Source organism: Varanus komodoensis, unplaced genomic scaffold (assembly GCF_004798865.1).
Source record: "Varanus komodoensis strain SLA01 unplaced genomic scaffold, ASM479886v1 scaffold11, whole genome shotgun sequence".
Classification (NCBI taxonomy): Eukaryota; Metazoa; Chordata; class Lepidosauria; order Squamata; family Varanidae; genus Varanus; species Varanus komodoensis.
The window spans coordinates 19692315-19708160 of NW_025335317.1; the positions used below are offsets into that span (position 1 = coordinate 19692315).

The 15846-nt window shown below is 39.4% G+C and overlaps 1 protein-coding gene across 1 annotated transcript in view; it reads right to left on the bottom strand.

The window, feature by feature from the left end:
• The window catches only part of ASCC1 (activating signal cointegrator 1 complex subunit 1), a 72971-nt gene that overhangs the window by 37533 nt on the left and 19592 nt on the right, over nt 1-15846 (bottom strand). The window contains exons 6-8 of the mRNA XM_044420524.1: nt 7583-7719; nt 5511-5630; nt 1651-1775 (exon numbers count right to left, since the gene is read on the bottom strand). Of these exons, the coding sequence (XP_044276459.1) occupies nt 1651-1775; nt 5511-5630; nt 7583-7719 (382 nt within the window). The remainder of the gene's footprint in view (nt 1-1650; nt 1776-5510; nt 5631-7582; nt 7720-15846) is intronic.

Here is a 15846-nt window from a genome sequence, read left to right on the forward strand (position 1 = left end):
CTTTGTGTCAATGCCCATAAATGTATTTTTCACACATGGAATACAACTCTACACTCTCTTTTTCGGCAAGCAAGATAATCTGCAAATTATTTCCAGAAGTACGTTATCAAAATACCTAGAGTCATCAATATTATTGTAAAGATTATTCAGGCTGACAGCTCAGTGTAATAGAATCATCCATGGGAAACCAGAGTCTAATAATCAGTGCTCTGTCAAACGTGTTTCAGCAGTAGGGCATGCTCTCATCTCTTGAATTACCAAGTTCAGCATCAACTATCTGCAAAGGGCTAGCCATATTGGTCTGTTGCAGCAAAAAAGTCTTAAAGTCTAACAGATTTATTACAATATTAGCCAGTCTCCCCCAATCGGTTGTCTCCTAGGTCAATGGTTCCCAACCTCTTCTATGCTCCACATCCCTAGAAATTGTTTGATTTATGTTCACACCCCCTGCAAAAGTAATACCACATTTGAAGATGAAGAAATCAAATTTCTAATTTTTGAACACACACAGCACTGCCAATGAACCAATTGAACTAAAAACAGCTGTTCAAAATAAGCTTTTATAGTTATCATTTCAATAACTTTATTATTGGGGTGATTTTTGGCGAAAAACGTCATGATTTGCCAATTTTGGCAAACCACAACGCAGCCTTCCTCTTTGTCTCACCCCATTAAATGCCATCTCAGACCCCCTGGGGGTGTGGTCACCCCAGGTTGGGAACCCCTACCCTAGATGGTTTGAACTATAATGCCCATCATCCCTGGCCATGCTGGCCAAGTCAGATGGGAACTGAAGTTCAAAATGATAAAGGTTCATATACCAGCTCATCTTCCAATTTGATACATGCCTTCAACTGCCAGCAATACCTTACTACAATCTACAAAAGACAAACAGGTCTATATGCAACATAATAAATGACCACAAATCTGTCTTCAGAATGGCAGGAATTAAAAAGCCGCAGGGAAATGCATCCGTCTCCCAAGGTACCCCGCCAAAGACCTTAAGGTGCCCATTCTTTAACAAAGGAACTTCAAAGGCAGATTTGCACCTGAAACTACTGAACGAAAATCCTTCAAGAAATTCAACTCTATCTCCTTTGACGTCAACAAGGTCAAGGTCTTTTTAATCATACAGTATGTTGATCAGCACATAAATTCCTGTTCAATAGCCTAACAAATAGTTGTGCACCTTTGCTCTCCCCAGTGTGTTGGAATTAATGCCAGACAATTTCATGGTCTGACTACACAACTACTCAGTTATTTTTCTATTTGTTAATTTAGTCATTGTCTTTTTTTCTGTAGAAACTTGCATCCAACCTACATTAACCAAATCTTTCATTTTAAATGACAGGAAACATAGATGAAGAAATAACAATCTTGTTTAAGAGCCTATCTTTCTTTTGACATAAGGAGAAGAAGGAATCAAGCAATGCCAAACATGAAGGGTTTGTTGAATGTTTCAATTAAAGATCCCTCCCTCCTTCTAATGCAGATGGCCAAGTCCTGGTGAGGGTCGTGAACCCATTATCTTCTGCCTAAAGGCCACAGAACCATAACAAAGGAGGAACAGCAAACCTAAGAATCATATAGCAATCTCAGGGCAAAGCAGCTGCCATATTTTCTCAAGGAGACCTTAAAGCGAATGCTCACCACTAGGATCTTTCCGAAAGATTGTGTTCATGACAGTGGCATGGAGTTTCACTCTATCCCACTCTTTCATCATGAATCCAGAGGTCACAAACCGATCCATCAGTCTATCTGCTATCAGCTGCAGCCTAGTGGAAGGAAAAGAAAAAATCAGTTATGACAATGTTTTCATTTATGTACTAATGTAGTATAAACCTGAATGTTCATTTCCTTGAGGGGAATGAATGTGGTTTTGGTAACAACCATTGAACATCTTGCTTCATTTCTTCATGGTGGCAAGTTATCAGTAGTGAAAGTTCGAAGGGAGTACAGGGCAAAATCGTTCTGGAGTACACGGCAAAATGCTTCAGCCACTATGCTTTAGTACAGAAATAATGTGTCACTCTTTGGAAGGGACAACACAATTAAAAATGTTTTGCTCCTACTGAAGTTGTTTTAATAGCCCATTAAAAAGAGTTTATCCTGTTCTGTTTACAACACTGCAGTGTAAAAATCAGAAACTTGGGAGAAGATGCTTGCTTAGATAAACAAATGATCGCTGAATGCCAAGTATTGTTTGAGCCATGACTGAACGTGTCATTATTCATCTCCCACTTGATAGGGTTGATACCACAATGTAGCTGGGAGCTGCCAATAGGGGTGGGAAGATCTTTCAACTATGTAAAGATTGTCATATTCTTACCTCTGATTAAAGCAATCTTGTTCCTGTTCCCCAAACCAAAAAATGTACATTTCAGTGTGCATTTTTTAAATGCACAGCTGAAGTGCTCCCTCTCCCTTTATAGAGTAAAGCATGAAAGTGGAATTTTTAAAATATGAACTTTTCAAATTGGGCAGTACGTAATCTTTGCTAGAAAACTGTGTTCTAAATTGTTTTTTGGGTTGTAATTTATTTAGTTTTGGCTTGGCATAATTGAACCCCTTTGGTTAAATCCACAGTATAACTTGACAGCAGCATTCATCCAGTGATCCTTTCCACAGTTAGAAAAAAATGTGTATTACATCGGTATTTGGACATCATTTTGCCTCACTCCATTCAAAGTACAGTTTGATGGAAAGGGAAAGATGGGTGTGGTGGGATCATAATATATGGCAACTCCTTGCCTCTTCAGGTCTGCCTTACTATAACCCACAGGAGCAATGGAATAACAAGTGTTGGTTAAAAAGAGGTAAGGTAGTGCTCCCACCTTACAGCACCTGCCCAGAAATGGGCAGCTGACCAAAACAGCCATAACTATTGAAATCTGCCGTCAGCTTTTGGCTGCCTCTTCCAACAGTGAACCATCAATTACAATGATTTATCGTTTGCTGTGTTCCATCAGTGGAATCAGAAATTAGTTCACTCTGAATATGAACTTGTTCAGTCCAAGAGCTAGTGCCAAAACATATTCTCATTTATATGGAATCTAGAAAAGATAAGCTTCTATATCTTCTTAAAGGCATTAGTATGATACCAATTCTAATTACAGCTCAACATTACTTAAAAGTCAAATTACAAAACCAGGAAGTTTGTGAAGTGTATGAAACTTGACATTGCTAGAACTTAGGAGTGATGTGATGACTCACATTAGAGCTAACCGTAAGCTAAATGTGTGTACGACGGGATAAAGTCCTGCAGCATTTCCATGTTGTTTCTCCCTTCATAGCACCAAGGACAGAGAGCATTCATTAAAATCAAACATTCCTGCCCATTAAAATGAGAAATTGTTGCACAAAAGTAGAATCTTATACAATCTTTTCACCAAGCCTATTTGGAACGTAATTTGCTGGATAGTTCATCAGTTCCCAACTATAAGTTACCATCTTGGCCTTTTAGGTCTTGCTCAGAGACAGAACAGTAATAAGGTTATTCCCCCTCCCCCTCTGGTCACTATTTGCATGACATTGTTTGATGAGCAAATGTTATGGCCTGCTGACTTTGTGCCACCGCTTTGGGATAGCTTCTGGCCACTTTTTGGCCTTACTGATCAAATTGTCTGTTTCCCACTTTCCTCAATTATATTTTACTGATGTATCAGCAATTTTTAGAATTAGACATGGCAAATATATCATTAAAGTTGATACTAAAACAAATTAATAGAATACTTCATGTGAAAATGGTACTTTATTATGTTATAAAATTAATCAAAGAAATGAGACAAATGAAAGTAATATATGAGTTATTGCGATCTTGGAGCTATTGGAGCATAACCTCATCTTATTGTTTCTCTCCCTCCGCCCAGTTTATCTCAAAAACAGAGAGCATTCCCATATCATCACAGTGATAGAGGGAAATTGCAGAATTAGCTATTGAGAACAGAATCAACGTCAGAAAGGACATCCACTTCTCACAATACCATATCTAGGCTGAGAAAGTCTTTTAATGATTGTGTTGAAAGAGATGGTCCATCTTTTGAAATCTACCATCTACTATTATAGCTTCAGCCATAAGATATGTCATCCCAAGATATCTAAATCTTCTTGCTCTTGATACTACCACTGATCAGTTTACACAGTTTCCTCATAATGTACAGGGCCAAAATAAAGAAAAATATGGTCATCTTTAGCAAAGCTGAAGATTAATTTGGGATGATCTAATAAAATCTTATTTAGCTATCAAACTTATATACCACCTTTTTCTTATAAAGAACTCAAATCAACTCACCTCATTCTCCTCCTGTTCTCAATTTTATCCCTACAACAACAACCCTGTGAGGTAAGTTGGGCTGAGAGTCTGTGACTGACCCAAAGTCACCCAGCTGGCACCATGGCTGAGCGGGGACTCGAACCCAGATCGTCTGAGTCCCAGTCCCATGCTCTTAATCACTGCACCACACTGGCACTCTGACATTTCAGATATAAGAAAGAAGCTAAAACGCTCTCTGTCTGTCTGTCTGTCTGTCTATCTCTGGAAACAAAGAACTGAAATCTATGCTTAAACTTTGCTTTCACATATTACAAAGTTTAAGACAAAGTAAATGAACATTTATACAGGCATGGAGGGAACAGTCCTGTGATTCCTAGGCAGCATCTGACGAGCCATAGGATATTTTGGATTCCATGATCTGAGGTCAGAGACAGCTGTCCAACGTCAGAAGGGGGAACTGGAGCTCTGCCTCCTTCCACACCTGCTCACAGTTGGCATGAAAAGAACTGTTCTAGCTGTTTCCCAACTATGGAAACATGACCTCAGAGAAGGGAGCATTCCTGTGGGCAGAGAGTAGAGGAAACCAGCGGGGACAGGATAGAAGCTATCCTTAGGCCTCTCCTGCTTCCTTTCCTCCCTCTCCAAAGTTTTCCACGTTAGATGGACAAAAAAGCTTGTCTAGTTAAAAGGAAGGAAGGAAGAAGAACAAGGAAGTAAAGATCAGCTCTACCATTCCTCCTGCTATACATTGGACATAGTCATAAGCCTCTGAGTTTGGGAGCTTATGTTCACAGAGGTTGCTGCCCATTGGACTATACCCTAGACAAAGAAGAACACATGATTGTGGAATGGTGCAATGTAGCAGTCAGTTTCACAGAAAATTCCTACTAGAGGCAAATTTGTCAACCAAGCCTTTAAATCGAAGTGCATGAGAGTGGAAATTGCTTTTTAGTTTTTGGAAGTACTAAGATTAAATAAAAATGCGCCAGTGGATGCTCTTCAATTATTTCTTTCAGTAACACCCTCATTATCAACCCAAGGGCAAACTTATTACAGCCTTCCCTTTGCTTACAGAGAAACAGAAATATCTTATCTCCTGGATGCCTGGTGGTTAAGTTTTTTTGGTTGAAACAAAAAAGACTGTTTGAGAGACTTTGCAAACATCATTATGTTACTTTTGCCAATTCAAATATAATTTCATAATTTCATGGAATGAAAATATATGCTGAAGACTTACCTGTTGGAGCCATCCTTCATGTGGACTTTTGCATAGAGAACATCCATCATGGCTGGATCATCATTCATGTATTCTATGCCTGCTACTTCTACCAAGAGTGGTTTGCCTCCAGTAATTGTGCTTCATAACAGGAAAAAAAAACATACCAAACTCTACTCATATGTAACATTAGGTGGCAAGTGTATATTTTACAACTTCAGCTGCACTAAACTAAGCCACTGGAATTTCTGTCCTAATGAATGTTTTATAGACTGCTGCTGTTAAAGTGAAGCTTTACTGTTGTTGCTTTTTCAGTGTATTTATATGTTGTTTAATTTTCATTCTGTGTTATTTAGACTATCTGATCCATTGCAAGCTGCTTTGGATGGATACAAATGCTAAGATAATAAATAAATAATAAACATCAAAATTCCAATTCAGTTTCTCACTAGAAGACAAAGTAACTGTTTGTCACTGTTGACTTTTGCAGTTATTCATGCTATTTCTAGGGTTATACCAGCCCTTGCCTTGTGACTTTGTCTATTGTCAACTTCCTTCTCCCCTACCACACCAAATATTCACAGAGGTCCAAGTCAGATGTGATGATAAAGATGTTGTGGTTACAAGAATGAACCTCAGTCATAAAGAGAAGATCAGGAGCTTTTGCTTCCAATTTCAGTTAACCTAAAGGACTGTGTCCAAACATTAAACTATGGTTAATGTTAACTGTTGAAACAAGCTAGCTTCAAATCCAATGGTTTGAAATTGGCTTGTTTCAATTAACCAGGTTAGGAAAAACTCCCTGTGTTTAGCCTACAACGGAATAAAAACCATCCATACTCCTCTGATGGAGGAAAAGGAGAAGGGAGCCTGAGTTTCACTGTGACTCATTACCATATTGTTAGATCCTAACATCTAACTGCTATAAAGTGATCAACAAATGATACAAATCATGGCATAGCACTTAAAATTCTTTAAACTCACCGTAAAACTAATTTAAAACAACCATGCCCAAAATCCCTCTAAAAGAAGAAACGCAAAACAAATTGGTCTTTTGAGCCAACTTGAAGGCCTTAATTGATGAAGTCATAAGTATTCCAGACAGATTAGAATTTCACAAATGCGCGGTGTCATCCAAAAAGCCTTGTCCCTCATGCCTGTTAAACTAATTGCTCTCACTGTTAGACAATACCTCCAATGCTGCAGGAAGGTTCACATGGGTGAAGCTGCTTCTTCAAATCACTTAGGCTTTAAAGAGCAATTATCACCACTTTGAACTGGGCCCAGTAACAAACTAACAACCAGTGCAATATGGGTGTCTCACATTCTGATTGAGGTGCCCCATCAACATCTGGACAGTTACATTTTGTACCACTTGAAGTGTGTACTTAGCAGGTAAGAAAATATGTTCATAGTTGGAAAGCTCATCTGTGGACCACAGATGGGTCTCAACCGCCAAACTAGAAACTGCTGCAACTAGAAAGTTCTTCCAAAAATATTAGAATCATAGCAGTATTTGAGGGGAAGAGGTTGGGAATCTCCCAGGACTGTACTTGCTATGCTCCACTTCAATATGTCTTTTTGCACAATCTTATGGCAACTCCTGCACTACAGAATCATTGATCTATTGTTTCAGGACTGATTTTTCATAACCTCTGTGTGGCATCAATACTTATTGCTTAGGGCTTCTTTAGGAAATGAATCTCAAGACATACAGCCATCCAGGGGAAAAGGAGCTACTTGCCCAAGATTCTGCTAGTGAAAAAATGCTAATATAAGCATATTTTTCACACATTTCTGGGGGTAGGGGATCAATCTTTGTTCATACACGAACACCAGCTACTGTGCGAGAACAAAATTACTATAAATTCTCCAGGAAAACTGCAACTAAACAGATGGCTCTAATTGGTTGATGTTAGGAAAAACATACAATTAGGCCCTTGACTTCTATGTACTTTTTACTTATTCTTAATAGCATGTTGCTGGATTGCTGCAAACTGGTTCATCCTGCTCACTTTTATGTACTCCCATTTGTGGGACTGGGCTCTTTCTTTTGATAGCTGCAGCAGAGTGACCCAATCTACTTCACTTACTCAGCAAAGTCTTCTTTACATCTCTGCAGGAGTTCTTGAGCTTTCTGGATTTCCTGTTCATTCAGAAGCACGAGTGTCCCAATAGTCAGATGGAGTTTTGCTGGATTTTGGAACAGGCTACTGCTGACACCATAGTCCTGTATAAAAAATTTAAAATTACTTTGGGTGACAAAAGCATACATTAGAAATTCTGTAGATATTTATTACTTCTGAAAATCACAAGTCAGGATGATAAAATACAGTATTAAACAGCAATATGAATACACAGCAATAACAACAAACATGAAATATTTTCAATACCATATTTAAATTACATTAAATTGTTTTAGAATATGTATAATTCCCTTCCATTTTCAAAATCTCGCAGTGGTTAACAACAAATAAAACAATGCACCATTATCAAAGCACAACATGTAGGATTCAATTCTGTTCGTCTTTAGACAGAAATAAGTCTTATAACTCCCAACATTCCCAGGCTGCTGAAGGGAGAAAACAAAGTAAGGGAAGAGACCTGCTCATGACAATAACAAGGAGAGGAGCAAAGTCATATAAGCTGCCTTGATTCTTTGTAGGGAAAACTGGCAAGATATAAATATAATAAATATATCAATAAATAAAGTTTGCCGCTTTGCTGCCACTTATACAGTGATGCATATTGTAGTGGCCGTAAAGTACTGCAGATGGCACTGTTTGGAACATTAGCACAGTGAGGGCTTTGCCAATGGTTAAGTGCCCAAGACAGCTGTCCACTGAATGAGAAAGTGCTGTTCGCAATCCAAGGAGAAAGGTTTGGTTAACCTTATCACTAACAGGTTCTGCAGTATAATAGTAACCTCCAGACTTCCAAAATGGATTTCAGTAGTATAGCAAATAACATGTACACTATAGGACTAGGGGGAACACACACACACACACACACACACACACACACACACAGTGACTTAAAACACAGAGCAGCACAAATGCGGGTTTGTTACAAGCAGCTATCCAAGTGGCTGACAGGATTGAAAGCAATAAAAACAGAAAAGCTAAATTAAAGCAATGTGTAAAGACAAGGTACAGAATTGTCTTATGGGGTTTAAGAAATGTACATTTGATTAAAGCATACTTAGAGGCCCCACCTTACTAATGGTTCTCCACCATAAATCCTTTAGACCTGGATGACATTTTAAAATTAACATCACTACGCACATTGAGTTTACACACAGTGCCCCTTTCGAAAAAAGGAAAGGAAAAACTAGCAACATGGTATGCAGTTTATTTATTTATTATTTCAATTTATATGGTGCTACAATAGCCTACAATTGGACTCTGAGTGACTTACAAAACAGGTAGCAAAACACAACATTTTGAAATCTATTAAAATGAAACATTAACCTTAAAATCCAAAAATATAAAGAAACAAAATACAACAAATTAAAACCATTACATAAAATTAAATAAAATTAGAATCAAGATAAAACTATAAGACAAGTATAGAGTCAAGTTAAAATCAAAATCTGACCCTAAAGTAAATTATTAAAATAATGCAGTTATGATTTCCTACAAAGGGAAAGCATTTTCAGCTGTGGCCTTAATTTAAAAAAAATATATAATCAGCCCATTTAAAAGAAAGAACCTTGCTCCAGGGCCTCACACCCTCCTAGGTCAGGGATCTCTCTAAAAATAGATATTCTGAAGAAAAATAGATCTAGGGCTCATAGCAAATTGAGTTATTCCACTAACATAAGCAATTCCTTCAGCAAAACTAAGAGCGGCATGATTCTTCTCCTAACTCCTTCAAAATCTGCTCAGGACAGAAAAACCCTCTGGAGGAGAGGAGAGGAGAGGAGTTTCAGAAGGCTGTCGAAGGGCAGAAACAGAGGGGAAAGGCCTGTCACACTAGTGGGAATGCTTTGAGAAATTATTGAGAAATTGTCACTACCATCACTGCCATACTTCATATGTTTACAGATAAATGTTCACATTTATTTTATTTAATAAATGTAAATCCCACCTTTCAATTAGCATGCTGAAAGCAAGAACAAAACTCCAGATCTCTCTGGAGTTTATTGCTTTTCCTGTTAGTTCTATTCTGCCAACCTGTTACCAAAAACAAACCTGTCCTAACCCCCTTCTGTGTGAAAGCAGATTTAAGGTATATTGCAATGCTAGACTTCGTTCCTATTAACTTTTCTTTAATCTGGATCTGGCACCAGAAGCTATTTAGTCCATAATGAACACCGGGAGCATCAGAAGATGGCGAGACAGCAGGGGGCAGGTTTGATATATTCCTATTGTTGGCAGCAGTTCATTTTAATTTCTGTAATGCTCAGAGATATGACGAGCACAAAATATATTAACACAATAAATAAGCAGCTTTTAGGGAAAGGGCACATTCTATCTAATCCCTTGGAGGAATGGTGGTAGGGAAAGCAGAACCCATGCTATAATTATTATCAGGTTAAGCATCTGACTTTCTCTTCTGGAGCTTTCCAGGAATCAAAGGCATCTTGCATGCCCCAACAGCTTCCAGTCTGGATGCTGCACATCACCAAAAGGAGCTGAACTGTATTTGAGAAGAAAAACATCTATACAGTCCCATTAATAGTAAGCAAGGTTCATTCCTCTAAATTATCTGTAAGTATCACACCTATTGCTCTTTATCTTTATAGAGTTCTAGCATTTTTAATAATACAATCCTAAGCATCTTTATTAATTCTCACTAAGTTCAGTGGGTCTTATTCCACACTAAGTGTATTCAGGTTTGCAGACTTAACCTTATGCAGATTAACCCACATGCCTAATTTGAGCTGACTTTTTCCCAACTAAAAAGCCTACAGCAAAGCCACAACAGGTTGCTCTATCTTTCGAAAGCCTTGTTATTATGTTTAGATGCTTGCTTGCTGTGAGAACCTTAAGCTACTCATTCAAATCTCAGACCTTGGTTTACTGCTCAGCAATCACTTCATTTCCACAGAATTGCATAGATTTTTCCTTTAAAACTGTGCTCAGCTGTATCTTCTAGCCTTGCAGTACTTGAGCCTCCTATCAGTAACAGAAAGAATCAACAAAAAACAAAGACCCAGCAGAATATCAAGTGCCACTCTTAAGACAAAACAAACCCCCCAAACCCCTAATTTTGTGCTTGGCCAAGGACAGTTAACAAAAAATATGGGTCTAAACAAGACTTGGCCACAAGCTGCATGGTAATATTCTGTTTTTTCAGCGTTTGACTGGTGAAATTGATTTGGGTCCCCACATTATGCTAGCCAAGGCTACCATTAATCCTAGGTTGATTCTCACATACCTTCAACAAATCTGCCTTGGTTGCCCAGTACGATGACCTGTGCAGGGAGAGAGACCTGTTGGTTCTCCTGGAACTCGCAGTGGCTTTCGATACCATCGACCATGGTATCCTCCTGGATAGGCTGGTGGGATTGGGAGTAGGAGGCACTGCTTGGCAGTGGTTCTGCTTCTACCTTGATGGCCAATTCCAGAAGGTGGTGCTGGGGGCTTTGGCTCTGCGCCATGGCAACTTTGCTATGGAGTACCGCAGGGTTCCATTTTGTCCCCCTTGCTATTTAATATGTACATGAAACCGCTGGGAGAGGTCATCAGGAGGTTTGGGCTGTGGAGTCATCAGTATGCTGATGACACCCAGCTCTACCTCTCTTTTTGAACCGATCCAGGTGAGGCAGTGGCTGTACTGAACCGGTGCCTGGCCGAGGTAATGGGCTGGATGAGGGCCAATAAACTGAAGCTCAATCCAGATAAGACGGAGGTTCTGTTGGTGGGTGATTCGAGCTCCTGGGCAGGTGACTTGGGCCTTGCCCTGGATGGGGTTGCACTCCCTCTAAAGGACAGGGTCCGCAGCTTGGGAGTGCACCTTGATCTGGAACTCTCCTTGGAAGCTCAAGTGACAGCAGTGGTGAGGAGCGCTTTCCTTCAGCTTTGGCTAATCTATCAGCTGTGTCCCTATCTGGAGGAAGACTGCCTAGCGACAGTGACACACGCATTGGTTACTTACTGGTTGGATTTCTGTAACACGCTTTACGTGGGGCTGCCCTTGAAGACAGTCCGGATACTTCAGATGGCTCAAAATAGAGCTGCCAGGATGCTTTCGGGGACTGGGCGTTATTCTCATATAACCCCAGTCCTCTATCAGCTCCATTGGCTTGCCATCAAAGTCTGGGCTCAATTCAAGGTGCTGGTTATTACCTATAAAGCCCTAAACGGCTTGGGACCAGGATACCTAAAGAAATGCCTTTTTCCCTCTTTGCCCTCCCGCCCCCTGAGATCGGCAACAGAAGCCCTCCTCCGGGAACCCTCTGTGAAAGATGTTAGGAGACAGAGTACCCGGAGGAGGACCTTTTTTGCGGTGGCACCTCGACTATGGAATGCGCTCCCCAGAGAGGTCCACCTGGCACCGTCATTATATGTTTTTCAGCGCCAGGTTAAGACCTTTTTATTTAATCAATATTTTAATATGTTTTAATATCAAATTTTATTACTGTATTTTATTAATTTGCAGCCAGAATGGGTCGTCAATTTATTTATGCTGTTAGCCGTCCAGAGACATTAGTAATTGGATGACATACAAATTTTATAAATAAATAAACAAATAAATAAATTAAAATAAACAAACTGGTTCTGCTTAGGAGTCAGCTTTTAACCATAAATGCATTGGTTATCTTTTGATACAGCAACGGGGATGTAAAAGGAGTCTGAAAAGCTCCAGGGATTCATGTATGTGAGGGTTTCCGTTGTTATCTATGGTTGGGATTACATGGTTGGGATTACACGCACAGGGCCCTGGATTGTGTCTTCTCTGATGATGATGATGATGATGCTTCATGTTGTATATTGGTGCCCAAAGTAACAGAATAGCAACATAATTTGACACTACTATCTAAGCAAAGGATTGCCAAATATTATTTGATAAGCCAGTTGTTGTAATAAAACTGAGCATGTGGCAAAACTGCACAGACAAAATGGACTGGACAGGCAAATAACTAAAGCATTAAATTATAACATAGTAATTAATATATTCTGTCTCTTCTCTGTGTGTTACTTAATGTCACAGTTTTAATTTAGGTGGAGGTTGACTTTGACTCTGAAACATCATAATGAAGAAGCAAATTATTCCCAAATCAATCCAATTATTTTATATCCCACTTCTTCCTTATGAACGCAAAACAGCTCACACCATTCTTCTCCTGCTGCTTACATCTGCTCTTAAAATGCATAATTATCTTGAACTGAACTGGAAGATCTAAGGTTGTTTCAGCTTTCACTGCCCCTCCTCTTCTGGTTAGGACAGGCTTCCCCAACCTGGACCCTTCTAGAAGTTTTGGACTACATTACTTATCAGGCCTGGCCAACAAGTCCAATGGACAGGAATTCTAGAGGGGGCTAGGTTACAGAAGCCTGGCTTAGATACTTCCCCACCCCAAGACAAAGCCCTTCTACCATTTGTTCAAACTGCCATGTCCTTTCCAGCTCAGTTCTCACTCAATTATGTATTTCAAGAGCAGACAGATAGCAACTAATACAGCTAAGGTAGGACAAAAAAGTTCCTTAATTATGGAAGTCCCAGAATCAAGTCAGCCTACAACTTAAATCAGAACTATAGAGCTAAGTAAAGACACTAAGAAAATAAACAGAATATATTGAAGTTCTAAGGATTCCATCTAGTGAAAGCTTTCTTTAGTAAGACATATATCTACTTGTGCAAATCTGGGCTCCCGTTTTTGCTTTTTTTAGTCTCAAAAACCATTTTTTAGCCTCGCTGGAACTACAATGGGTGATGGCACAGGAGGCTGCAGTGGTACAGAAGAATGATCAAAAATCAGGTGTCTGAACTTGTCCAAGCAGGGGTGCTTTCTACTACAGCAAATTCATTACTGGAGACAACCCAATATGCCCAGATCAGTTTACTCTATAGAACAATTGCCCGATCTTTACTGAAACTAAGTAATTCAGCTACTTAGCACCCCGCTTTGGATACCATCTCTGTCAAGGATGGATGTACAATTTCCTATCCTGAAACATATGCAAGACTTTCCAGTTTTGAGGGAATCTCAGTTCTCATAATCTGATTTTATTTGGATAAATGTCTATAGAATAATTGCAAGTGTTCACTGAAGCACTTCAGCATGCTGTTTGAAGTGCAGGAAATGATACAGATGTTTAAATTATACTTTTTCTTCCTCCATGCGATATATTTCAAGGAAAAACAGAACATATTTTTCAAAAATTAAAACATCTACAGTGGTACCTCAGCTCACGAACGCTTCAGTTCACAACCAAATCGGGTCACAAACAAAAATTTCATAAAAATTTTAACTCAGGTCGCGAACTCCGCATTGGGTGGCGACCATGATTGCAGCTGTCTCCCCATCCCCCCGAGTGGGGAGATGGCTGTGATTGTGCTGGGGGCGGGGGGGGAATGGCCAAGATTGCACCCGTCTTTTCTGCACGAGCGCACCCGTGATTGCGCCTGTCTTTCCTGCAGGAGCACATCTGTGATCTCGGCCATCTCCCCCACAGCATGATCGCGCCCGTCTCCCCCTCCAGTGCACCCGTGTTTGCGCCCATCTCTTCCCCCCCAGTGTGCCCGCGATCATGCCGTCTTCCCCCCCGCCCCCCAGCACACCGGGATGACAGGTGCATGCAGGGATGACGAAAGCGATCGTGGTTGTGCTGCAGGGGCCAGGAGATGGTCGCACTCACTCTCGGGGTGGGAAGATGGCAGCGACCTTTGTTGTTCTTTGTCACTTTGCTTCACATTTTTCTGATTAAACAAATAGTTACAGAACAGATTAACCTTATTTACATTGAACCTTATGGGGAAATTTAACTTGTCTCACGACCATTTTGGGTCACGACCAGAGTCCTGGAATGGATTAAGTTCATGAGCCAAGGTACCACTGTATAAGATGTCCACTGTTCATATCCCTCATATGTGTTCCTAAGCTAATGTGCATGGAAAGAAGCAAATTCCATTTAAATCTGAATAATTTATCCCAAGTACATGTGGTTAGGATTTGAGTATCAATTAAAGTTGTTCAATTTGGCTGCCTTCCAAACATTGCCTCCTGCTGGATATAAATCATGGGGAAAATGTGTGTTTATTTTTATATATAATAAAATTTTATTATGTGCTTTACATTACATTAATACTTATATTCATATTTATTTTAATTTGTGTTTATTTTATTATGAGTAACATACTGTTATGATATACAAAATAAATTACTGAGGGTTGAAAGCTAGGAAATAAAGAAAAATAAAGGTTTAAGAAAAAAGAAAATTGATTTTACAACTGCTAATTTTCCCTGCTACTATTTTCTTCATATTTATATTGTAGACAAAATACTTGGTGGGGCAATCTTTAGTTATTAGATGAACTGCAAACACAATACTTATTTCATGGTCATTCACATTCAAGGCTTTTGACCTATATGCTACAAGTGTCTAGAACATTATGGCACCTTTGCCCACATCATCACCTTTAAAGTCAGTTCATTTATCTTAAATTTCCATCTTCCTTCATTTTTAACAGCTGTTTTACTAACAATATCTTAATAAGAACTTCACCAGATGTAATGTTCCTAGTCATTATGAGCAATTCCCACTTGACTTTTCTACAGTTCTCATCATACTAACCCATAATAGGTCTGGATCTCCTTCAAGTTTTTTTTTTTAACAATTAACTAGCATAGGTCTTAGAATCTCAATAAGGGAATCATAATAGGCAAGAGCATTTCCATCCACTTTTCTCTTTTTGGTTCTCTTCATATTCATAGGACTTAGTCATGGGCAAGAAGAACCATGAGAAGAACCTGAGAAGAACCATGACCTGGGAACCAAAAATCAGGGAACAAGCCAGTGACCAAAGAACAAGTCAGGCCTGAAGGCCAAAGCAGTACTGCAAAACAAGCTTAGAGAGCCAAAATACAAGTCAGACCCACAAGAAATACAGGCAATAAAATTGAGGAGCAAGCCAGATGTCAGAATATAAGAACAACCCTAAATACAAATTACACTAGATCTCTGGAAGCAATTGTTACTCAATGAGCAAGAGTGGGAAGACTTTTATATTCTTTCCTCCCAGAAGGAACCAGTGGTCAGACTGGGTAGGTGCAGTCAATCCATGACCTGAAGGTACTTCACTAAGCAGTCTACTGTCTACTCTTCAGTGGTTCATGTAACTCCAGCAATTCCTAAAACATGTTGAGCTTACTGAAACATTTGCTACATATTTGGAGTTTTAAATCTTT